This window comes from Hyperolius riggenbachi, chromosome 2 (genome assembly GCF_040937935.1).
Source record: "Hyperolius riggenbachi isolate aHypRig1 chromosome 2, aHypRig1.pri, whole genome shotgun sequence".
In the NCBI taxonomy this organism is placed as follows: Eukaryota; Metazoa; Chordata; class Amphibia; order Anura; family Hyperoliidae; genus Hyperolius; species Hyperolius riggenbachi.
This window is the reverse complement of record NC_090647.1, coordinates 486,472,495-486,499,434: the sequence shown is the minus strand read 5'-3', so window position 1 is coordinate 486,499,434 and position 26,940 is coordinate 486,472,495. Positions and strand designations below refer to the sequence as shown.

At 43.5% G+C, this 26,940-nt stretch overlaps 2 protein-coding genes across 2 annotated transcripts in view; one reads left to right on the top strand and one right to left on the bottom strand.

Annotated features, from left to right (window-relative positions):
* Window positions 1–1,981: 1,981 nt before the first annotated feature.
* On the top strand, window positions 1,982–26,911 carry CENPV (centromere protein V). The gene is made up of 5 exons (XM_068270358.1): window positions 1,982–2,490; window positions 17,048–17,146; window positions 19,285–19,354; window positions 20,403–20,517; window positions 26,660–26,911. The coding sequence occupies exons 1-5, from the start codon at window positions 2,204–2,206 to the stop codon at window positions 26,782–26,784; spliced, it is 696 nt and encodes a 231-aa protein (XP_068126459.1). The 5' UTR covers window positions 1,982–2,203; the 3' UTR covers window positions 26,785–26,911.
* PIGL (phosphatidylinositol glycan anchor biosynthesis class L) overlaps window positions 9,288–26,940 on the bottom strand; it is a 225,813-nt gene continuing 208,160 nt past the window's right edge. The window contains exons 7-8 of the mRNA XM_068270357.1: window positions 14,217–14,263; window positions 9,288–9,539 (exon numbers count right to left, since the gene is read on the bottom strand). Of these exons, the coding sequence (XP_068126458.1) occupies window positions 14,222–14,263 (42 nt within the window). The 3' untranslated portion in view covers window positions 9,288–9,539; window positions 14,217–14,221. The remainder of the gene's footprint in view (window positions 9,540–14,216; window positions 14,264–26,940) is intronic.

Genomic DNA, 26,940 nt, shown 5'->3' with positions numbered 1-26,940 from the left:
TTTGCTGACGACATGCTTATCGCAGTCACTCAACCTTTGACATCTATCCCTAATTTTCTTGCCCTTCACACTGGATTTTCACACATTTCTGGTCTCACCATTAAAAATCAAAAATCTCTCGCCATGAATGTCACTTTAGATCCAGACTTAAAAGAGGAACTATCTTCTGCCCTGGACTTCCAAATGGTTTAACTCCATTCCCTACTTGGGTATCACCTTAACTTCCAAATTTGAAACCCTGTTTGAAAACAATTACCACTATTTATTCAAACACATTACATGCTATCCTGGACTCATATGCCATTATCTATATTTGGCAGGATACATGCTATAAAAATGTCTCCCAAAGATCTTATACCTTTTTTTATACCTTTTTCGCACACTTCCTGCCCACCTCCAAATTTTATGCGATCTCTCCTAAACAAGATACTATCGTTTATATGGGCCAATAAGAGACCTTGAATTAGTAAAACGTCATTACTAACCCACAAATATGACGGCGGACTAGGTGTATCCAACCTTCTTCTATATTACAGAGCGACTGTGGCTTCTCGCCTTTTATCCTTCTACAAAATCCAAGATGCCCCTCTATGGACCTTCCTAGAGCTACCTGACTGTCATTCTATTAAACTACACACACACCCCTGGATCCCAAAACAGTTGAGACCAAAACGACTAAGCCACTTCCTCTCCTCTGATTTGGCGGTTTGGGACTCATTTAGATACTCAGGAGGCTTACAGTCCTCATACCTACCCCTATGTCCTATCTCCCATAACCCCCTCTTCCCGCATGGTTTTGATAATCCAGACACCTTTAAATAGTGGTCTGAGCATCAATTTCTCCTAGTAAAAGATTTCCTCACTGGTAGGGGACTTCTAGTCTGGCTAGATATAAAAGATAAACCCCGCCCCACCTGAATACTTTAGATATTTGCAGATAAAGCACTGGATTTCCTCGCTTATACACGATAAAGAGCTACCATTTCTCCCCTCCTTCTTCGAGAACATGTGCCTTGGGAACCCGTCTGGCCTTGGATCGATTTCTGCTATTTACTACAGAATCTCTTGTCTTGAATCTTCTAGATTACATCCTTACATTTGGAGCTAGGAAAGAGAAATGGGGCAGCATAGAGAACAAGGAGACTGGGCTGACTGCTGGGTGCGTATTGCCAGTTGCTCGACAAATATATACACTATGGAATCAGCCTATAAAGTTTTAACTCAATGGTATCTAGTCCCAGCTAGACTAAACAAACTATCTCCTACTCTCCACTTTAAATGCTTTAGGGGCTGTGGAAGGGAGGGCACAATGTTTCACATTTGGTGGCAGTGCCCACGTCTCACTTGCTTTTGGAGCAGGACATTTAGTCTCCTACAGTCACTTTTTCATATCACTTTACGTTAAAATCCATGGATAGCCCTTTTTCACGGTAGGATAAATGGCATTACAGAAACACAAAATAAACTAGCTTCCTTTCATTTTCTTTCTACCCCTGTGGCCCATTCACACTTGCGATCGCAAAACGCAATCACAACAACAGAGATAGTGATTTTACATTCCAATCACACTAGCTATTGTACAGCGATTGCAATTCTCATTCCGCGAACAAGACTCGCCGGCAATCAGCAAATCAATGCAAAATGCAGCAAAGTGCCCCAGTGTGAAGGGGCCCTGTCCTGATGGCCCCATAACTCTTTACTACATCCAGTGTGGTACAAATGCTCGCAATAGCAGCATTCCATTTTCAATCAAATTCCGATCGACCGTTGCAAATGGTTATTTGCAATTCGGTAAATATTGATCATTTCCCAGATCAAGCATACACAGTACAGTCCATGCAGTCTTTATTATTCTTCAAGCCTTTGCAACCCAATACTCTCCTACCCTACTTGTCTCCTCGAGCAGCCAACATGGCAGTCTGAGCCTGTGTGCTGGACTCGTAGCGCTCTCCACTACCCCCTGCTGGATGTTCAGCGAAGCGGACAATTAAAGGGGGAAAAAAAGCTACACAAGCAGCTAAACAAAGCGAAAAAGCGGCTTCACCTTCGTCCTGTGCGTGATTAATCGCTGACGGCTGCCTGTCTCCGACTACTCGTACGAGAACAAGGAAAGAAAAAGTGAGAAGTCCTCGCTGCAGCGCCGATTGTCACCGTGCTGATCAGTCCCGGGGGGAAGCAACGACAGGGACAACCCGGAGCCAAGATGGTGAAGGCTAAAAAAGCTGTAGCGAAGCGTCAGCCCGCGGAGAGGCACACCAGGACCGCAGCCGCCGCCGGGGTGAAGCTGGTGGTGCCACCTAAACCCGCAGCGAAGCTCCCGGACAGCAAGAAGAGCAAAGCCAAGCAGGCGGCTATCAAGAAACAGGTGGAGGAGGACAGCAAGGAGGACGAGCTGCTGGACCTGGGCGCCCAGAAGCACCGCTGGCTCAACTTTGTCAAGCAACAAAGTCTGAGCCCCGAGGATGCAGCCAAACTTCTGCTGGACTCCTAGTAAGTATCTTCAGGGGCAGCCTGGGTGTCTATTCAGGAATCAGTTCTCTATAAATAATCCACATCTGGTGCATCATTCTCTTTTAAGAATCTAGATCTAATTCCCAAGGATCTGCCATAATGTAGATCTGATTATCAATACTTAACAACAGTCACTCATAATTCTCTATGGTAATCAAGAGGTGATTCTTGATTCTCTAGGACAGACAATAATTCTCTATAATGGTGTAGATCGGATTCCTATATTTACATCCGGCTAGATCTTATTCCCAGTTCTCTAAAATAGTCCAGATCTTATTCATTATTCTTTAAAGTAGTTTAGATCTGATGTCTGATTACTAATAATAAACCAGAACAGAGACATCCTTCTATATAATAATATGGATGTGATTTGTAATTCCTGGCATTATTATGTCCCTCCCACCGAGTGCCACATGGACTTGGCACCCATTAGCCAGTCCTAGCCGGCTTTCCTAGCAGGGTCAATGCCAGCTGGACTCCATTACCGGATACCTGTGCACACGTCTGCAGGTGTGCTGTTGTGCCTTATTAGTGATCATAGCTTTCATGGTTCCTATTTGGTAAATTAACTGTGTTTAGTTCGCAGAACGAATGTGTCAGCTGACCTCTGTGGTAAGATGATCCTATCAGAATGGAATAGCGCTTCAGGTATTAATATACTCATCAGAGTAACGAGCCACATAAATATACAGACTGATCAAAAACATGGCCAACAGCACATGTCCCACTGGCACAACAAGCATCATTCATGTGCAGTAGATGAATCAGAAGCAAAGACATCGTGGCACAGCACAGGCACTAATGGGGTCTTTTTGTTTAGGGTCTTTCATGGTGCCTTTGTCTAGCCAGTCAGCACTATTGCACGGTAGTGAGCTGGCAAGTGGGGCGGGAGATCGTCACTGTGAATAGAATACCGTTCTGAAACCCAGAGACAGCCATCCATTGATGTTGTTACGGGTCTGATCATTGTCGTGTTGTCAAGACACCCACCAAAATAGAGGATAATCTATGCGATCTGTGAGGAGTAATGAGGAACGCACATCGCTGTTATTATAGTCTTTCTTAGCACTTTCCTCGGCGCCCAGGTGTGAGATTATATCCAATTCCTTCATTTTGGAGGGGGGGGAGGGTCATTCTCTGTAATTGCGATTTGCTGTATAGCTGAGAACAGTGCGATCCTCATCACAAAATGGCAGCATGATGTCTGTAGACAAAGCTAAGCAGTGCTGGAACAGTAAATACATATAAAGAAGGGGGAATGCCTAATCATAACATGTGTAAAAAAAAAAAAAAAACAATATTCAAGTTGGGGATTTTATTTCTGCCCTATAATATAATTCTATTTCTACAAAGCAAAATTGTGAATGAAGGGAATGATCACCTGCAATGTTCCATATATTCCACATTGGCATGTTTGCCCTAATTAGAAGTGAATTCAGCTTCCCTGTACTACAGCAATGATTATGTCCTAGCTATTTTATGGCGCCCAATGTCCATTCATTTTTTGCTTGTCAGAACATAACATTAAGATTTTTTTTTTAAATCAAGTGACCTCATATTACCTATAATAATGTGTATCAATACCAAGTCTCTGTGTCAGTTTATTTCATTTGTTAAATGGTAATTTTGTTGGTGATGAGAAGTTAACACTATGGACACATTGATATTATTATTGTTGTTATTATTCGTAGTCGTAATAGTGGTGGTAAGCTACTCTCTAAAAGAAAAAACAGTATAAATAGGTTACTTATAAAGCATACATTTACTGAACAGGACATGAAGGAGGGGGAGGGGGGGGGGTAATAATAATCATTATTTATTCTATTTTTCCTTGTGTATACATTTCCTTTCACCCATTATAACATGTATTTTTGGTCTCTCTGCTTTCCTGTATGTTTTCCCCTTACACGTGTAAAGCCAACACTACGTGGTCTTGTTTATCTCCTTCTACAATCACCTGGCTCTTCAAGTCTGGGAATGAGACGTAGGGGAAGATATAAGAAAAGGGAGATAAGATGTGATGATGATTAATAATAGCGGCAGATAATAATAATGCTATCACTGTTTTTATAACCATTTGAAGAGGAAGTTTGCCGAAAAGGGGAAATAAAGTTAAAAAATAGAAGAGAGATCAACAAATGATTGATATTCGCCATGTAATTTGTTCATGTTATTTGATCCACAATCAGCCTGCACGTCATAATTGTTACTACTGGCAGACATGAAAAAAATAGCACCAACTGCCATTATCTATAACCACACCCACTAACAATGCAATAGGCTAAAAGGTTGTTTTTTTATAGATTTACATATGCATAGAGGGTTGCTTGACAGTTGGAAACAGCTGTTATTTCCCACAATGCAACAAGGTTCACAGACAGGAAACTGTCAGGACCTAGGTCCTGACATCACACTGTGGGAGGGGTTTCACAGCAATATGTGCCATACAGACCCCCATCTGATGATGTATTTGAGAAAAGGTAAAGATTTCTGGTGGGAAAGCGATATTAGCTACTGATTGGGATGAAATTCCATCCTTGGCTACAGTTCCAATGTAAGTCTCAGCTCCGTTTATAAATCGACTTGCATGAGCAGCTGTGTAGAGAAGGCATTCTCATATTACTGTTGTCAGATAAGAACTAATTTAAAGCTAGCCATACACAGAGTTCATAGTGGTCCAGCTCAGCAAATGGCCAACTAGTTCCTGATAGAAGAATTGATCAAGGCAATAATGGTCAATGCATCACCTAGCAACACCTGACCTAAATAAGATTTCAGAAGAAATTGAGTCTATAGAAGCGCCCAACCACCACCCCCCCCCCCCCTCCCCCAGTACTGTTGTACCGCTCAGTACCATATAAAACGGTGAATACAAATCACCCCCTCCACCACCGTTCCCAGTGCCATGTTTGATACATAAACAGTCCAAACTCAGTTAAAAAAGTAGGTCAAGGGATCAATGGTAGTTTTGATGAAAGTGATATGATTTGCCAAGTGTAAGGCTACATAGAAAGTGGACCTGAAGTGGTATCATAATTTCCAAATGCCAAACTCGACTGTGAAATTGTATCAGAGGCCTCGAGGAAAAGCACATGCATGGTTATTCACTGCATGCTGATCACAGATGGTGAGTGACCACGATGGGAGCTTCTAATGATAATACTGCTTGAAGTAAATCTGAAGCGTCATGTAAAAGTCAGAAACTCACATTAGGAGAGGGAAGTATCTGAATCTCATAAAAAATCTCTGGATCTCATAGAGCCTTTTCGGTCCTCTCTCGGTGTGCTCGTTCCCCCGTTGTTGGCGGTTCAAATTGGCCACCTCTAGAAGTCCTCGGAAGGCATCAGAAGCACTCATGTCTCCCAGTGCTTCGGAAGACAGATGGCTCCGTAATGCGCAAGTGCATGCACAGTACGGAGCCACCCATCATCAGAAGCATTCGGTGACACAACTGCTTCTGAAACATTCTGAGGATCCAGAACCAGTTGATCAAATAGCTACACTGCCCCCCACAGTCTCCCCGGCAGCGGTGGACCGAGGACACAGAGAGAGGACCAGGAATTCTCTGCAGGATCCAGAGGCTTCCCTCTCCGTAGGTGATGCTTCAGTGTTACTTTAAAGTATACATCCAAGCTGTAAAAAAAAAAAAAAAAGGGTTTACACTTACCTGGTGCTTCCTCCAGCCCGTGGCAGCTGTCCTGTGCCCTCGCCGCAGCTCCAGTGGCTCCCAATGTTCTCCGCTGGTGCAGCCGACCTGGCCAGGTCGGGTTCCGGGTTCGCTTCTTATGCACTCCACCGCGCGGGTCACGTGGTCTTTCCGATGTCATCAAGACGGAACTGCGCAAGTGCAGTAGTTCTGCGCCTGCGCAGTGCCGTCCTGATGACGTCGGGGAAAACACGTGACCCGTGCTGTGGAGCGCAGAAGAAGCCGACCTGGAACTCGACCTGGCCAGGTCAGCTGCACCAGCGGAGAAGACCGGGAGCCACCGGAGCTGCGGCGAGGGCACAGGACGGCTGCCACGGGCTGGGGGAAGCACCAGGTAAGTGGATCCTTTTTTTTTTACAGCTTGAATCACTCCTTTAAAGGACCACTATTGCGGGAAAACGCTGCTTGACATATAGAGCAGCACTTTATTTGGCCTGAGGAAGTGGGCTGGGTCCCACGAAACGCGTTGCCTGTGCTTGTGTATTACAATTAAATTCCTTTTTCTAAAGTGATTTGTCATCTATGAGGTAAGCCACCTCTTCCTTTCAAATTTTATTATTGTCTTTAAAGAGGATCTGTAACCTCAAAAAATCCCCTGGGGGGTACTCACCTCGGGTGGGGGAAGCCTCCGGATCCTAATGAGGCTTCCCACGCCGTCCTCTGTCCCACGGGGGTCTCGCTGCAGCCCTCCGTGCAGCCGTGACGTAATATTTACCTTCCTGGCTCCTGCGCAGGCGCTTTGACGGCTGTCGGCTCCGAACTACACGGAAATACCCGATCGCCGTCGGGTCTGCTCTACTGCGCAGGCGCAAGTTTCCGGCGCCTGCGCAGTAGAGCGGACCCGACTGAGATCGGGTATTTCCATGTAGTTCGGAGAGGAAAGCAGCCACAGCGCCCCCGCTGGAGCCAGCAAAGGTAAATATTGAAATTACAGTTGGGCCTGTCGCCGGCTGTTCAGAGGGCTGCAGCGAGACCCCCGTGGGACAGAGGACGGCGTGGGAAGCCTCATTAGGATCCGGAGGCTTCCCCCACCCGAGGTGAGTACCCCCCAGGGGATCTTTTTCATGTTACAGAGTCTCTTTAAAGTGTTTTATTCACCGCCTGGGCGTCTCTTCACCTCCTGTTTTTCCTATGTTGCTACAGTAGGTAGTAAATATATTTGACAGGTTTTGGATTAGTCTGCTCATGAGAAAAAGCATTTCATAGTTAGCAGTGGTGCAATCTAACTGCCAGAATAGTGTGGGTGTGTGTGTGTACACAGGCTGGCAGGCTGCTTTGTGTGGGTCATTTCCATTGAGAGCTTTTGTAAAGAACAAAGGAAATACTGAGAATCCACAAGTGGAGATGGACTAGTCCAAAATCTTGATAATTAAAAAATAATTTATAATGCATTTTATTCTGGGATAAATGGGCATTTTATGTATTTGCATATACGTTAGTGTTTACCCCAGGCTCTTTTAGCTCCACCCGGTTAATTTTGGGGAGCACCAGGCTGACTTCGGCTCATCTCCTCATCCTCTTCGTATGCTGTAAGGGCTCAGACACACTATACATTAAAATGTGTAGGTTTGTGTACACACATCCAATTTTTATTGGTCAACCACTGGACAATGTTACCATTTCAATACAATATGAGAACTTACCTTTACAATCTGTTCATAAAATTCAATTTTTAGGGCCCTCATACTACATAGAAGTGGTAAAATTGGCCATTTAAAATGGAATGTGTGTATAGTACACACCCTAATATGGTAGTTTAATTTTGGTCAATTTTTATTTTCAGTTAAATAAAATCATATATTCCATATTTACTTCATATAAGAGAATAAAAACAACAAATATTGTGAATTTTAGTGTAAAATTTGCATGCCTTTTTTTCTTATTTAGTTGAATGATAATTTGCAAACTATTTCTGTGAAGGTTCTCAATCATCGACATCATACATGTGCACTAGAAAAATGTTTTTATCAGTTCAAATGGATTATCTGGGACACCTTCACTTTATTTAAACTTGACAAAGACATTTTGGTAGCAATGAAATGTTTTGAAGATACAAAAAATTCCCTTATTTTTTTTTTCAACATGTATTGTTTTAATTGGTTATTTCAAATTAAATATACTTATGAAATCACAAATATGCTATGTCTAAACTACAGTAGAATGCCTTTATAGTAAACTGATCATCGTAGTAAACCTCTGGCTATCTACAGTACACCTCTGGATATAGTAAACTCAGTCCTCAGATCCCAGGAAATAGGTCTGTATAATTACAGTATACAGTCTGACCAATTCTCTTGTAATAAACTTCTGATAAAGTAAACTACTTCCCCTGGTCACTTGGAGTTTACTTTAAAGGATTCTACTGTACAATAGTCTTCTTTTTCTTTATAAAGAAATCCCAAAGAAAGAGGAAGTGGATAAGAATATAAACTTTATTAATCAAATTGTTAAAATGATTCCATGCAAAATCTACTATAGCCCTGAAACTGTAGTCAGAGAGGGGACTGTGTCGCTTTGAAAACGGCCTGGCTGAAATACAATATCTTGTTATTATTATTATTATTATTTTTTTTTGTCATATCACTGAAATTGTGGTCTACATATTTCTGTCTTTGCATGAATGAGCAGGATGCCTTCTTATGTAACCTCAGAATAAAACAAGTCAGAGGAACAACTCTATCCTAGGCTCTAGATATCTAGATAACCCACTAGGGGCCAGATCCAGTTCACTGTTTCTCCCAAGTCTACTTCTAGGAGATGATCCCCATCCATGATACCATATACATGTTTTATTATGCCAAAAACTTAGCGAAAACATTTTTAAAGGGACTTTATCTTTGAACATCTGGTTACTAAATGTATATCTGAAATATTAATTACACATTTATTATATTACTACAGCCTATAAAACATAATTTTCATTAAAAATAGATTATTTTATGTATTCATTTATTAGTAATACTTACATTAAACATAAAAATACACCATTTGTTAAAAAAAAATGGCTACACTTGGCTATACTGGTCAGTTTTCATGAAAATTGTTCTACAGCTGATCAGAAAACAAAAAAAAAATCTACAGAGTTTTTTCTCTATAGAAAACAAAACAGAAAAATGAATATTTGTGGTTAACAATTTTTGTGGTTAATACTCCCCCCAAACTGATTATTTTACAGAACAGTCAATGAAAATTCTGAAATTACAGAACAGAATGAAAAAAACTGATTGTATGGCCGCATTTACTGTCCTTAGTCCATCAGCCCACAGTTTCTCCACCATTTATGCATTTTTGGAAGATGCACTGAGAGCCCAGGAGGTGAAGCCTAGGATAAAAAGGGATTTATCAAAACGGATCTGAACTCAGAACTTTCTCTCTGCTCTAAAAGATAAGCAACAGCATAATAACCTTTAGGCCCCTTTCACATAGGGACTTTGCGTTTGATGCGACGTTAAAGTCGCACAACGTGCCCCTAACGCAGCGCATGTTGGTTATGACATTGGACGTTATTTTGCACTGCGTTATGTGTCTCTTGGTGAGCCGTTTTCGTCGCATACTGATGGAACGAAAACGGCGCATGCGTTACATTTTTTTTAAAGAACAAAACATTACTGAGCATGTGCAACACACATAACGCAGCAAATGTATTGCTAAACGCACAGCATGCAGCACTTTGTAAATATTTCTACACGTTACACACAATGCAACGTGTGCACTGTGAATGTCGCACAGACTTTGCATTGCTGTGCGTTAGTCTGCGTTATAATTTTTTGTAACGTGCGACTTTAACGTCCCACTGTGAAAGAGGCCTTTAAGAAAAACATTTCTTTGTTACAGCAGATACAAATCCTCCAGTAAAGCTGCAGTGTGTCTACTTCCTGCTTTCATGGAAGCAGACATATTGTTAACATCCTGTGTTTACAAATTAGCTTCTCTGTCGTGGCAGAGGAGATTCTTCAGCTGACACAGCTGAGAGATGAAATTACAGTGGTGATTAGACACAGATGACGGAACCAGACAGGCTAAACTCTCTAAATTCATAAAGGGTGCATGTCTCTGTTTTCCTTCTGTCCTGTGTAAGAGTTCAGGTCCACTTTAAGGTAAGTGTGCATTATTTTAATGTAAATATGCCCCATTCTGCTCAGGGTCAGGGCCCTTGCTGTAGTTCAGCATGAAATAATGTGCATGAATACAATACAATAACATTTCTATAGCGCTTTTCTCCCATAGGACTCAAAGCGCTTCGGCTCTCTCAGATTCAGTAATTGGTAGTAGGATGAAGTATTCACACAACAAAAGTTATAATTCTGCAAATGCCAAACTGAATAGGTGGGTTTTCAGTCTGGATTTAAACACGGCCAGGGATGGAGCTGTCCTGATCTGTTGAGGTAGCGAGTTCCAAAACGTAGGGGCAGCATGACAGAAGGCTCTGGGACCAAAAGTTTCCAAGTGGACTCTGGGTATGACTAGATTATTAGAACCTGTGGATCTGAGAATGCGGGGATTGCTACGCAGCTGCAACATTTCTTTCATGTATCCAGGGCCCAGATTATTCAGGGATTTAAATGTCAGTAGGCTGATCTTGAATAGGACTCTCCATTCTATAGGTAGCCAGTGAAGGGAGTGCAGGACTGGTGTTATGTGGCAGTGACGGGGTTGGTTGGTTAGCAGTCTGGCATAAAGGTCTAGGATTGCAGGGCCACTGATAATACATAGAGAGTCAGTATATGTCATGCAGTAGATTTACAATGACTTTTGCTTAGGATCTGAAAATCGTTTACGACGACAGTTGTCTAATTTGTAGGTTTGTTGCCAGAAATAAGCAAACTGTCTATTTCACCCTGGCAATCCCAGCATGACTCTCTAGCTCTCCCCCACTGAGTCCATATGGTACTGCGTGATTGCCTTGATTGTCTGGAACATCTCAGCTTTTGTCATACCAGAGAAGTGAACAGGGAACCAAATGTCAATGTTCTTTTTCAGTGAATTTCTGTAAATGTAACTAAATGTGACACAGTTTATTATGTCAGATTTAGTAATATTTTCCTTGGTTTAAAAACGTGTAAGTAGTGTTTTTATAAAAATTCCAGTTGAGATGTACCAAGAATACAGAGTAGAGTCGCAAGTTGCCCAATGTTGGTTGGTGAGGGGGCGTGATTTCAGTAGAGAGAGGTTGCCCCTCCCCCCTTGCTGCAGGAGACTGAAGGACTGGGAATAGTTACTGCATGTCTGGCACTAGGAGATCAGCACAAATGACCTGTGCATTTGTTATTTTACATTATTACCGTAATAAGATACACTAAGCCATTTTTTGTGTGTGAAACATACGATGCTTAACAATACATTCAGATCAAAAGGTCCCCAGAGTTGGGTTTTAAAGGGTTACTTTACTTTAGTAAAAAAATCTATATAATGTATGTCATCACTACACACAGTGTTCGCCCCAGATTTCTTTGCTTGCCGGATGGCATGAAAAAGTAGCCGTGTGGGGCGGGGCCTGGAGAATGCAGGGATGGCGTTTCTCTATGCAACTTTGCATACAGCATTAGAGGCGGATGAGTAGGTGAGCCGATGATAGCCGTCGGTTACCAAAATAAGCCGGGTGGAGCACCGAGCTAAAAGAGCCTGCAGAGAACACTGACTGCACAGCCCTTTTGTAACTGAATGCCATTATATAATATTTGTCATCCTCAGCCTACAGCTGCAATTATTTTTTTTTTTTAGAAAGCTTTCTGGAAACAATGGCAACTGTATACAGCTTTGTATCCCTCTTGTTTGTCGTAGGCTGAATCCACCCTATGCGCTTTGCATAACACGTGTTATAATGTGGGTGAGCTGCAGTAAAAACTGTGTGTTGTAACACGTTAATTCAAAGCCTGCCTACAGCAAGTCAGAATAACGCAATCCATTACAACACAGAGATGTGAACTGAGCCATAGAATTGTATGGACAGTGAGTTGCCATGTAGAACTATTCTGCAACGGATATTACTGTGTGAATGGACACTTGGTTCATGAATCTTCACACTCCACCTGCTTTACTGGGTTTACTGCACTGACACATTCATGCTACAGGGAGGTGAGACCCTACACATTTGGATGGAATCATTCCTAACACCAGTGGCGTTGGGGCCTGCTTGTCCTCCCAATGTGCTGTGTGGGGGAGGGGGGCTGGGCGCAACGTCGGGTGCACAAACAATGGCTAGGGGGGTAATTAGATACTCACATTGACAGGAGTGGAAGATTGGGGAAAGAAAATCAATGTGTGTTATAATAATACTGCTAAAAATGCAAAACCAGGTATAGCTATGCTATAGCTAAGGGTGTGCGTAGGAAATTACAAATGTATTAAATTATTACAAAGTCAGTTTTTCACTTTTTTGGCCTTTCACTTTGCCTTTATTGTGTATAGTTTTGCACAGAGATAAACTATTTAGATGTTAATACAGGTTAAAAAAGGAAGAAAGGTTCTACTTGGGCTGTACTCACTTTTTCATGTGACTGTAGCTTTAACGTTTTTGTGGTGAATATTGGATGATTTGCAAACAGGGATACGATCCCAGGATGGGGCGGAGCCAGCCTAAGCTGTTCCACCTCACAGCGTGTCCTGATCGCAGCCTCTAGGGCATTTCATTGTCACAGACCAGCTTGGATCCAGCATCCAGTTTCACACTGTATCTGTTTAAGTGGGGCCTGGCAGTAGGAATTTGTGTCCAGCAAAGGGGAAATAATTCAATCAAACTTCATTCACTCTGACTGATTAAATGCATCCCCTTCCCCAGCTGTCATCATTCAGCGTGAAATATATCCCTATAGCTGGTACAACTTTTCCAATGTGCTATTGTGACAATGAGAGCATGGACTTAAAGAGGAACTGCAGTGAAAATAATATAATGAAAAAAGTACTTAATTTTTTACAATAGTTATTTATAAATTATGTAGTCAGTGATTTCCCATTGTAAAATCTTTCATCTCCCTGATTTACATTCTGACATTTATCACATGGTGACATCTTTACTATTGGCAGGTGATCTCTGTGGAAGGAGAAGATGCATTTTTGGCAGTTGGAAACAGTTGTTATTTCCCACAATGCAACAAGGCTCCCACAGTATGATGTCAGTACCTAGGTCCTGACATTACACTGTGGGAGGGGTTTTACCACAATATCAGCCATACAGAGCCCCCTGATGATCTGTCTGAGAAAAGGTAAAGATTTTTCATGGGAAAGGGGGTATCAGCTACTGATTGGGATGAAGTTCAATCCTTGGTTACAGTTCTTCTTTAACCTCCCTGGCGGTAAGCCCGACACAGTGTCGGGCTAGCCGCCGCAGGGGATCACATCGCCCTGGGAGGATTTTTTCAAAAATAAAATTAGTTGCCTATTGTTAAGTTAGCACTAGGCTAGCTAACTATGTGGCCCAAGTCCCTCCGGTCCCCTCCGATGGCCCCTGATCGCCGCCGGTATACGTACCCCCCAGGGATCCCGCAATGGCGCAGCCTCCCAATCAGCACCCAGCTTCGCTATGGGGAGGATCAGAACTGCGCATGACGTCATGTCCGATTGTCGCCATAGCGACGAGTGAAGCTAAATTGGAAGCTGCAGCTCTCGCGGGATTGCGGACGGGTAAATATAGCCGACGGCGATCGGAGGGGTCAGAGAGGTGCTGGGGGACTTGGGCCACATAGTTAGCTAGCCTAGTGCCAGCTAACATTAAAAAAACTCTTTTAATTAAAAAAATCCCTCCCGCAGACGCAGCCACTGAAACTGCGTACCACCAGGGAGGTTAAGCAGACACGCATCAGATACATTAATTAATTAATCTGCTGTATAGGTCTGTCGGGGAGATTTCAAGACTGATCGTTCTAAAGACGCTGTACACATGCAAAACATCAGTTCATAGAAAAGACCCCCAAAATGCTTTCATCGTCTATTTACTTCCTCCTTTTTCACGCATGCGCTGTGCACACAAACCATAAGAAATACCTGCAGATCCTGTACATACCTTGTTTAACGAACAATCATCTTCAGATCAGATCCACCGGGATGAATCTGAAAGATTGAGAGATAAATATCTTTCATCTGTATCTTTTGAGGTCTTTTGTAATTTTTTTTTACAAATATTATCTGCAGATTATCTTTAAAGAAAACTTGTAACCTTAAAAACGTCACCTGGGGGATACTTACCTCGGGAGGGGGAAGCTTCTGGATCCTGACGAGGCTTCCCCTGTCCTCCTCAGTACCAGCAATCCAGCTCTGTGACCCCCCAAACGGCGAGGTAAATATTTACCTACCGCGATCCTGAGTAGCAGCTCTTCACCTGGGCTAAGGCGGAATTAGCCAAGCCCGATCGTATCCGCTCTGCTGTGCAAGCGCAAGTCTTTTGCGCCTGAGTAGTAGAGCGGATCTATCAGGCTCAGCTATTTCTGCCTTTCCCGAACGAAAGAGACGCTACTGCGCCTGTGCAGGATCGCGGTAGGTTAATATTGCCGCACCTGCGCAGTCCTTATCGCCCTTTGTCAGGCTCCCTGCACACTGCATGTGATTCCGATTCAGATTTTTAATCGTTTTTTACATGCGATTCCGATTTCCGATGTTTAATCGTTACTGCATGCTGTGTTTTTTCTGTTGATAGCAAACAGGGAAAATCGGAATCGCAAATCGGATTTGCAGTTTACAGGGAGCCTTAAAGGGAACCAGAGACGGCCAGAGATGGAAAATGAAAAAAGCTTTTATACATACCTGGGGCTTCTTCCAGCCCCATAAGCCTAGATCGCTCTCACGCCGCCATCCTCCGCTTCCTCTATCGGCGGTACCGGGTCCCGTCACTTCCGGCGGACGCGGCCAATTGTCCGCATGCACAGGGGCTCCCTCCATACCCTTACGCATGCGGCTGCGCAGAAGGGAGCCGCACGCGTACGGGTATGGAGGGAGCCCCTTTGATGCGGACAATTGGCCGCGTGCTGACGCCGACTGGCCGAAACTACGGGACCCGGTTCCCGGCGGATACAGGCAGCGGAGGACGGCGGCGTGGGAGCGATCCGTGCATATGGGGCTGGAGGAAGCCCCAGGTATGTATAAAAGCTTTACTTTATTTCATCTCTGGTTCTCTTTAAGGTGGTTTGGGGGAGCCAGCGCTGGATTCCCCCAAGCTACAGAGAACGGGGTAGCCACATTGGGACCCTGAGGCTTCTCCCTCCCGGGGTAAGTATCCCCTAGAGGGTTGTTTTTTTTTTGTTACATGTTCTCTTTAAACTTTCATTTTCTGAAGACTTTTATCTCGTATGTGGATACTTCTTTACCTACTTTCAAATGAAAAAAATTCAGGTCACACACTGCCTGTTTCCTGTCCTTTAGGTAACAAAGTAGGTCATATTCAGCCCGCCTGTGTTCAACCATGGCCTTTCCTTTCTATTTTCTTGTTTTGTTTTTTTTGTTATAAAATATACAAGCTGGTTGTTAGCAAGGGAATCAGGATTTTAGTATAGTTCAAATAGATGATCAAATAGGGCTAGTACACACCAAGAGCGCTTCCGAGCATTTTAAAAAAAAAAAAGCACTAGCTAATGCATTTCTATGGACTAGTGCACGCCAGAGCGATGTGATTTTTTCCCAAACACGGGTCCTGCAGCATTTTGGGGGTGATTGCGCTTCAATGTAAAGTATAGGAAAATGGAAAAATCGCTTTAAAGAGCGCCACAAATGGCAATTTTCCTAGCGTTTCTTTGCCAAAAACTGATACCTCCAGGTCAAAATGTACTTCCTGTTATATGCAATTGCTCCAGAAATCGCTCAACACTAAAAATCGCTAGGCAAACACCAGGAATTGCTCATGAAAATTGCTACTAAAAGCTCTAAGTACCGATTTTTGGCATGCACTAGCCGGCTTCACACTACAGATTGGTGGTGTGGCCACCACACTGCCACAAACAGGCCTCCGGGGATTATCGCATTAGTACGTGGTAATCCCTATCTAGCATCCCGCCAAGCAGGAAGTGACGCCCACTTCCTGTTGGGCAATTGATGACGTGCGCGGAGGCGTATTGTTAATGCTTAGGTTTTTTAATTTCACATGCATTACTATAGACTTACATGACTTCCGGTCCGACACAGATTTCCGCAGGAGCCAAACAGTAACGTAGGTATGGACATGCCTTAGATAGGGCACTTCCGGTAAACAGTACTACAACATGGGGAGTGTGAACTCCCCCATAGACTTTTATTAGGCTGCAGTGTTCTGCGGTAAATTTTCCGCACTGCACCGCCTCAGTGTGAAAGGGCTCTCAAGTCCATTCCATTCCTATATAACCAAGCTTGTATGAATACTGGGTTGTTTTTCAAAGCAGGTAATAAAGGAATGATAGTAGCAAAGCAGCAAGGAGGGGCTGGTTCCATAGTATTGCTGCACGGGATTACACACATTTTCCCAGCAATCCTTGTGGTAAGTGAGAGGATAACACACTTCCTGTCTTGGTTGTGGCCAGAATTCTCATCACAGCCCATGTGGTCATTAGGGTAAGGGACTCAAACATACAGTAAGTACAAAGATTAACAAATTCTAACTCTGCCTCTATAATTAACAAAAACTCTTGCCTGGAGCTGAGTTTAAGAAAAAATAATAATTAAGGATTGAGTCATGATTTAAACAGCCAGGGGTGTTTCTGGGTCTATTATACTCTAATAATTCATATTAATTTACAGCGGTTTAACCAAGAATTGTGCTAAAATAATCTGTTTCCATGTTAAATGAGCAGGGTACCTGGAATAGCCCGGAACTCGTGTCTCTTCATGATATGTGCTGTATATGAGAGTGACTGAGCGCTGTGTGTTTTGCAGTGAATACAAAGGCCTTGTGAAGCACAGCGGAGGATGTCACTGCGGAGCAGTTCGTTTCGAGGTTTGGGCCTCTGCCGACCTTCATGTCTTTGATTGCAAGTAAGATGAAAACAAATATCTGTATGTATTACAGAAACACTGCCATGACTCTGACCTTCAATGCACTAAAGAGAGCAACACGTTTTACCATTATTACAATAAAGCCTGCTTTGCTGGTACGATCTTGTTAGGCCTAGTTCATATTTATGGTTTTGAGGACAGTCAACTGCAGTAGTTTTTCTCCCCTCAAAACACTACCTGCTCAGTTAAATGGAAAGCCACCCATCCCAATCACACATGACCAATAAAGATGCAGTGTGCAGTTGAGTACAGTTGTAAAAACAGAGCATGCAGTGTGACAACAACCGTTCTGTGTATGAACTGCCAGGTGGATTACCACATTAGCAAGTATTAGAAGGCTCTTGAAGCGGACCAGCTAATCGTTTAAGTGACGCCATATGCCAAAATGAATAGTGGTGCTCAGTGACTAATTTGGCCGCCGGCGATTGCCGAATCTTTGGTGATCCCCAATGCATGAACATCGCCTGATCACATAGTTTGGTCCTTTTCCCCCGTCTGCAGGAATCTGCTCCATTGCACACCGCTTGTTCCCCCTCTAGCAATAGATGCGTTGCCAGCCTGGAGGATGATGACAAGTCTGTATAGTTCTGTCGCCCACGGGATCGTGTACTGATCCCTGCTTGGTGACAGAGATCAGTATGTATGGGGCTTTAGGAAGTTCAGAAATTGACCAATAAAATTCAGTAGTGGCTGCAGTTGATTGGGCCATTTCCATAAATTTGCATAAAGCTTGCATTAACATAGGATTGTAAGCATCTCATTGACCATTCCTTCCACTAACTGGCATGGTGGACCTTGAACAGCAACCCTTGAGCACTTGTTCATGTCCTTACCCCGTCCGGCAGAAGCCACTCTGTCACTTTTTTTCCATTTCCACAGAAACGGGCATGTCACTCGGCTGTAGGCTCAGGACGCGTCTGTATAAAGGTAATGGGTAGGATGGAGGCGCCCTATGTGTTTTCTATTTTAGTGTTTTAAACTATAAATAAAAATAATAGTAAAAAGAGAGGTAATCGCTCACCTCTCGAGAAGATATAGACACCAGTTCAAATGGAAAAAGTTTTTATTCAAAAAGTCATCTGACCACTCATTTCACAGGTCTTGGCCCACTTCCTCAGGTCAAGGCACCTACACTCTATTCCCTATGCTATCAAGGCATTTTGAATTGACCTGAGGAAGCGGACCATGACCCGTGAAACGCATTATCCGATTGCTTTTTGAATAAAAACTTTTTCACAGTTGAACTGGTGTCTATATCTTCTGGAGAGGTAAGTGATTACCTCTCTTTTTTTATTTTTTTTTATTAATATTTTAACACACTAAAATAGAACACAAATTGGGTGCCTCCATCATACCCATTACCAGTCAGACCTCCTTTGGAGGTAATAGCTTTGCAGTTTTTCTGGAAAGTCTATTGTACTACAGGAGAGTGACCATCCAGTATCCAGCAGGACCTGGAGTACCAAGCAAGGACAGTCAATTCCCTGCAGGCCTATACAGTGGTTGCAGGAACTGCAAACTACCATTGTGAGTATATATCTATATTATTTTATCCTCCCTATACCTAACGATACTGCACCATTGGGCTCCCGGTGTCTCCCTACTTCTCACCTAGGTATTCTTGGTCACTGCAAAAATCACCAAACAAAACTCCCCTACAGCGTCTGTACAAAGCTCATGCACCGGAGTGTCAAACCATTGAGCTCGATCCAAACAGGTGACATTTGCCCGGTACAGTAGATTTAGATTGTTATATAGGCTTAGCAAGGGTTGCTATAAGATTAGCTGTATGACTGCAGTGGAGTGGACAACACGAGGAAGTTCCAAATCCAGGCAGCATCAGCAGCTTTAGTAAATGAGGCCCATTATGGATGATTTATCAAGACAGTTGCAAAATATGAAGAAATTCCTGAAACAACCAATCAGGTTTCAGCCCTTAACTGAAACAGTTTCTCAGTGGTTGCTATGGGCAACTGCTCTTGCTTGCATTCTCTTAGCACCTGTTATTATTATTCAGCGACATCATATATACACATACTAGAAATATTAAAGTTTTGTGAAAATAATGTTTATGGTCTAATTTGAAAATATTTAGTCAAATGTAATTTTTCTTTCAGCTGCAGCATCTGTGTAAAGAAGCAAAACCGTCACTTCATTGTGCCGTCATCGCGTTTTAAGTTATTGAAGGTACGTGTTTGTGCCGTGGACTTAGAAATAAGGACACCCTTCACATCTTTATTTTTTCTTCAAAAAGCAAGTGGAAATCTGCATCTGGTTGGTTACCATGACGTGCTTTTGCTAATGATGTTTTTCTAAATGAGCTGCCTCATTATAAGCTTGTCCGAGGGAAGAACTGTTTCAGGTAGCTCATGCCAACCAGATCCAGATCTGCTGGGGTGAGATGAGGGCTGGCAGTCATATCCAATAGACTGCTCAGTCTGAAACCATTCTTCCCATAAAGACGACATATGCAGGGATTATCTGAGCAGGCCTAGCAGAAGAGCTGGAAGCTACACTCAGATATAATCTAAACACACATAAAGGAAAAACACGCACAGGTTACTTCTTGGAAGTCTGCAAAAAAGTCTCCTTTTCTAATTATGATTCAAAAACACCAAGATTAGTTACACCTATTTGCAACAATGCAAAAAGCCATGGGAGGGTCATCAACCTTCCTGTGTGACCTACTGTACCTACCCTAGCAAATAAAAAGCAGAATGTATTGCTATAAACATGCCAGAGAATTACAGTGGCGGCAGCTGTTACACCTCTTATTTAAAAAAAAAAAAAAAAAAAAACAACAGCCCTATTATAGCTGACTGCAGTGGATGTACCCATTAGCAAGGGACAAAGTATTTTGTGTGAGATTGGCTGCCTCCCCCATGCAAAGCAGCCTCCAATGCTGATGGAAATAGTGAGCTGGTAAACAGAGTTGGGGGAGAACCAAACACATACTGGGACTCTTGCTGCTTGTTATTATATAGTGTTCTATAGCTGGACAAAGTATTTGCATTGGCATGCTAATGAACTACATAATTTCCTTCTTCCTCAATTGAAACAAAACAAATATTACCAAGCTAAGCAATTTTTATGTTGTATGATAAAAACATAGCTTGGCTGTGTGTTATCAGTTAACGTTATCGTATCAGTTGCATCCAGTCTGGGTCTTCTGTTGGAAGGATTTGTGATTCTGCTGTAAGACTTCTACTTACGTATGTTCTTTTCCTGTATGTAGGGTGCTGATAAACTTACCACTTACACCTTCAACACCAAAAAAGCACAACATACCTTCTGCAAAATATGTGGAGTCCAGAGCTTCTACACACCTCGCTCCAATCCTGATGGGTATGGTAAGTCAAAACAGACTTTAAGAAGTTTCAATAGGAATTGTTGTTTATACTTTCATAGGAAGAGATATATAAAAAAAATAATTGGTTGATGGTTGCTATGGCCACGTATTTTCTCATTTTCAATTTTTCACTTCTTTGTAAATGGTGCCCTTAGTTTATATGGCTCCTGTGCTACTGAACGAAAATACCATGGTCAGAAAATGGAGGTGGGGTAAGTTTTTTTCCCTCCCTCAGAGCCCCTCCTGCAATTCCTGGCACTGCTGTCTTTCTCCCCCACCAGGGACAGTAGAGCAGCAATGCGGTAAGTATCTTACCTTCTCCAGGGTTCACATATTTTTTCCACCTGCACTGTGAATGTTTACATGGTGTGTCCAATAAAAACATGGAAACATTTAATTATTTGTGTGGTATTAGTTTAAGCAGACTGTGATTGTCTATTGTTGTGACTTAGATGAAGATCAGATCACATTTTATGACCAGTTTGTGCAGAAATCCATATAATTCCAAAATATGTACGAACAGAGGCGCCAAGCAGAGTAAAACAATGTTCTAAAAATGATAAAAAGAGGGAAGTCGAGGTGGACTTACCTCCCTCTGGTAGTGGACATATACTCAAATGGAGAGTAAAAAATATACAATTTATTCACAGCTCCATAAAATCGCAACGCGTTTCGCGGTCAACATTCCCGCTTCATCAGGCAGTACAGGAGCATATAAAACTGGTTCAGGTCCATAAAGCGTGTGAGCACGCATTGCGATTTTATGGAGCTGTGAATAAATTGTATATTTTTTACTCTCCATTTGAGTATATGTCCACTACCAGAGGGAGGTAAGTCCACCTCGACTTCCCTCTTTTTATCATTTTTAGAACATTGTTTTACTCTGCTTGGCGCCTCTGTTCGTACATATTACAGCACGATTAAGTCCACCCCTGGTGGAGGGGTTCTTTCCCCATTTTCCTATCTACAGAGAGCGACTTTTATACCTGAGTGGGGTCAGGTACTAATACTCCCCACCTACCTGTCAAGTGGTTACCTGATGGTAACCCACCTTTGTGAGTATAAGAACCTTTGACATTACATTATATATTGAGCTTACCAGACAATATTGCACTATTGGGCTCTTGGTGTCCTCTGTTTTGTTTTTACAAATATAATTCCAAAAGGTTAACATACTTTTACTTGCTATTGTGGCTGCATACACGCCGCAAAGTCATTTATGCGTTAACGCGTGATCCATGCCATACTGCACTGCACAGATTATGCAGTAATGCTAGCTTATGGTGACGCAGTAAGTGTAAACAAGAAAAAGACACATAAATCCAGGCGCATTGCCTCTAGTTAGGACATTTAAATAAGTAATTTAAGGAAAGGGAGGTGCTAAAGGGGTGTGGCCAGAAAATAGCAAAAATCAGTAACCCTTTGCACACTCGCATGCTAATGTTCAAACAAATGCATTCACAGATTCACTCATCCAGGCACCACTGTTATCCCTACAGCTCAGCGCTGCGTAATATGTTGGCGCTTTATAAATACAATAAATAAATAATAAATAAATGCATTAAAAGTTGGGGTCTTAGTTCACAAAGGAATGCATGGTAAAGCAAGAATATGCTCTGCTGGGCTTTCCTCTGGGTAAAGCCTATGTTGGCCTTCCAGCTCAGGTCTTGGAGATGGTTGTGCCTAGGAGGGTACACTTTCCACTTCAGTGCCGTCAATGTAGGTTGGAGGTGAAGGCATACTTATTGAAGTCGAGGAACAGCTCTACGGTCTTGGCTGTGTTGAGGATCAGCCTGTTCTTTCTAGCCCAGTGGCATATTCTCTCAACCTGCTGGCCTACTGCTGTAACAAGGCCAACGATGGTGGTGTCATCAGCAACTTTGATGACCTTGACAAAGTTTTCTGCAGATCTGCAGTTTTTCGAATATAGAGAGAACAGGATCAGTGATATAAATCTTGTAGGGGCGAGAAAAAGACACAGAGACACCGGGAGGCCAATCTGGTGTAATATCGTCAGGTCAAAGTTGGAGATAGATAGAGCGAAGTATATATACTCACAAGGGTGGGTTGCAAGCAAGGCAACCACTCGTACTGGCATGTGAGGAAATACCGTCCCCACTCGGCCTTTGTGAGAAGAAGGTCTGGTGGTCGCTGCTCCAAAACAAAAAAAAGGGGTGAGTCTTTAGACCTGCGAAGAGTTCTAGGACTCAGTACAATCCTCTAAGGGGGCGTACTAAATAAACTAAGCGAGGGTAGGAGGCGCCCAAGGTATAATTGTTCAAATGAACTACTAAATAGGTAAGAAGATCTTACCTTAGTGCTGCCAATTTCAAGAATGCAAGGTTTTCATAAGAAATATAACTTTTATTATGCGCAACAGATGCATAATAAAACTTATATTTCTTATGAAAACCTTGCATTCTTGAAATTGGCAGCACTAAGGTAAGATCTTCTTACCTATTTAGTAGTTCATTTGAACAATTATACCTTGGGCGCCTCCTACCCTCGCTTCGGATCAGTGATAGGGTACAGCCTTATGGGGCACCTGTGTTGGTAACCCTTGGTTGTGAGGAGAAAGCCCCCAGCTTGATGACTTGAGACCTGTTGAAGAGGAACTCCGTGATCCATAAGCGTAGGGTAGGTTGGACCTCAGATGGTATTAAAAGCTGAGCAGAAGTTCAGAAGGAGGATCCTGGCATAGGAGTCAGCTCTATCCAGGTGGCCACTGATGAGCTTCAGGCAGATATTGATGGTGACATCGGTCGACCTGTTTGCTTAATGTACTCAAACTGAAATGGGTCCAGTGGGGCCACTGTAGAAATCTTAAGGTGGGACAAGACCACTCTTTCATGAAGATGTTAGGGCCACTGGCCAAAAGTTGTTGAGGTTGAAGATTCCGTTTTTAGGGACAGGGATGATGGTGGACCGCTTGAAGCATATGGGGACTTTGCCCTCCTGTAGGAACGTGGTGTAGATGGAGGAGAGGATACGAGCGAACTGCCGTGAAAAAGTTTTCAGGCAGGCTGGCGACACACCCAGTGGCTTTCCTAGTGTTTACAGGTGGCGCAGAACATCGGGCTCACACACTTGAGGAGGTGAGTTTAGATTGAAGGAATCATCAGGGGAAATATGCTAAAATAAGTGGTACTTACTGGGGTCTTCCTCCAGCGCAGTCCGCTCCGGCCCAACCTGGAGGTCGCTCTGACATCATCGTCGGGGCCTGGGACGGACCTGCGGCGAACAGCTGCGGCGAGGGACGTCCTGGGAGCTTGGAGCTGGAGGAAGCCCCCGGTAAGTACCACTTATTTTAGCATATTTCCCTTGATGACTCCTTTAAGGACACTTCTTTTGGAGGTGGGGGGGGGGGGGGAGGATGGCGTTGGTTGCCCTCCAGGTTACAGAGTAGAAGTTACAGAGTTTCTCGGCTATCTCATTACTGTATGTAGCATGTTGAGGAGGGCCGGGGGGGAGGCGGGGGGGGGGGGGGTGCCCTTTGTTTTTGGTGGCGGTCTTGAACTCCTTTCAAACTGCTTGTGAGTCATTTAAGCAGAGGTTTTGTTTCATCCATTCAGCATAGTACTTTTTGGCGACCATCAGTTCCCTGTTGAGGTTATTTCTTGCCCTCCTGTAGTCCTCCTGGTTGCCAGACTTGTGTGCAGCTTCTTTGCACCTACGCTGTTGCTGTAGTGTGTTGGAGAATCTCAGTACTACAGTGTAGAGTGGAAATGTAACAATCTGTCCATGCATATTGTTGAAGTCATTGCACAACAACAAAGGGTCACTTGGTAGGAAATACTGAGGACCAAACCATGAATTTTAAAGTAAATAATGATGTTTATTTACAAGTGTGCAATATATACACAGGTTATTACTAGAGATGGCCCGAACCTCATTTCCACATTCATCATATTACGCATTACTGCGCAGACACTTTCCCCATGGCCGCACGGTCCTTGATCGCACACCGGCAGCTGGGAGTGCTCTGCATGATGTCGTGTTCATGCGCAGAGCGCTCCCGGCCGCAGGCGCGCAATCCAGGACGCGTGGCCGCTGGGAAAGCGTTTGCATAGTAATGCATACTGCAAGGTCATTCTCCATGGCCTGTTCGCTGCGAACAGTTTGCAATAGTACTAGTTATTACCTGTGGCCAGTGTGAGCAATTCAGTGATGACCTGCTGCTCCCAGACCCAGACTGCTCAGTAATAATTTCAGAATCTAATGCTGTAAATACACGGAGCGATCTGGCGGCTCAATTAGCCACCGGATAGACTCCCGCCGCGTCCCCGCGGCCGCCCGGATCGATTCCAGCTCGTCCCCGCGGCCGCCCGGATCGATTCCAGCTCATCCCCCGCGGCCACCCGGATCGATTCCAGCTCGTCCCCGCGGCCGCCCGGATAGATTCCAGCTCGTCCCCGCGGCCGCCCGGATAGATTCCAGCTCGTCCCCGCGGGCGCTTCCTTATCTTCTGCTCGATTCCCCGCTATTGTCCGCCCGCGGGGATCGAGTGCGGAATCGATCCGCGCGGGTATCGGACAGGTTGGAAATGATCAGCTGGGAGCATCAGCGGCTCGATACACGGTACAGAAACGTACCGTGTATCCCCAGCATTAGAGCAGATACTTACTCAATGGTCTGGCATAATTCAGAATAGATGACTACTGGGCAATATGGAGCCAGTATACTTGAACTGGGAGCTTTATTAGAACTACTGAGAAGCAAGAACATGGTAGTAATTTTTAATCTTTAAATACCTTTTAACAGTGGCACTGCTAGGTGTGATTTTCTAATCCCTGGGAAAATTATATAATAGAAGTTATTGGTGAATCTTGACTGCCACCTTGAGGTAAGTAAATGTTGCTGTGGCTTGTTTTGCTATAAAAAAATAAATATTATTATTTCTTTATATAGCATCATCATAATCTGTAATGATGTACAAATAAACAGCATGTCATACAACAAAGTTCATATCCAAAAAAGGGCAATACACAAACAGTTGTAAAGGACATCTAGTACAAAGTACATATTTACTTGTAGTACAACTGTAAAGAAGATGGGTTATGTGTGGTCAAAGGCGATACTAATAATTTTGAGTTAATGCAGATTTTTATGTTAACGTTATGCGCACATTTTATGTTCATGATATGCAGATTTATGCAGTTTGGAGCTAAACCAATTAAAATGTACCTGAGAGCAGATTCATTTCATGACTTCTATTTCCTCCAGCCCCATGAGGACCGTGGGATCCATGACTGTCCTCCCCAGTTGCTCTGTTGTCCCGTTCTGAGCACTGTTAGTTTGACCAGTAGCAGCCAGTTGTGCTCTTTTGCACATCCAAGCCACACATGCAGGCCCATTGCGCTCCTGTGGTTGGGCACGTTCTGCACCTGCAGTGACACTGTGCAGGCGCATAATGCTCCTGGCTGCAGGAGCGAGACGGGGCAGTGCGGTCAGCGCAACTGGGCAATCTAAAAAATCTCAGAACAGGAGAACGGAGCGGCCGGGGAGGACGATGTTGGAGCCCATTATCCTCATAGGTCTGGAGGAATCCCCAGGTAAGTATACATCATAGCGCCGTTTACTGTTTTGCCGCATGCGTAATGAGTGATACATTGTGCTGCTGGTTCAGACACCCGTGCACCAGCGATCAGCAAAGTGCTGTTACTAATGTATTCCTATGGGATCATTCACATTGCAGCGTTTGCCATAGATCACAAATGTGCTGCATGCAGTATTTTGGGGACGATTTATTCTTGTTCTGTTGAACGGGAATCACAAACTGAAATCATGGCAAAATTGCAATGCAAAACCACGGTTGCGATTCACGATTTGTGTTTGCGATCGCGGCAATTTTGCCAGTGATTTTAATGAACGTGAACGATTTTTGAAAAACGCTCATAAAAGCGCTAATAGTGTGGCTGAGCCTTTACGGTACGGCATCCCAGCAGCCATATAACATTCATGCCATTCATCAGAGGGAGCTAGAGGGCAATTTTCCACACATGTATGATGCAGGCTTGTTAGAATAGGAATCGTTGATGGACGATTGAGAGAAATGTAGTCCGTTTCCTATGACTGATTAGTTTACTAATAACTACATTAAGCACTTTTATTCTGGAGTAATGTGACTTTCTTCTTCCCCTCAGGGATCGCAGCGCACTGCCTGGACGAAGGGACGGTCCGCAGCATCCATGTGGAGCAGATCAATGGGAAGGAGTGGGAGAAGGCTATGAAAGAGCACAAGACAATTCGCAGCATGTCAAAGTCCTGAGAGTGTTCCCCATAACTGTCTTCTTTCTGTATGTTTCTGTGTTTCCGTCCATTGCTAGTTTTATACACTTCTGCCTCCGTGGCACGTCTTCTTCAATTTAGTGAAATAAATCTTTTCTATACACGGATTGTTATCTTCTCTGATGTCTCTTTTCAC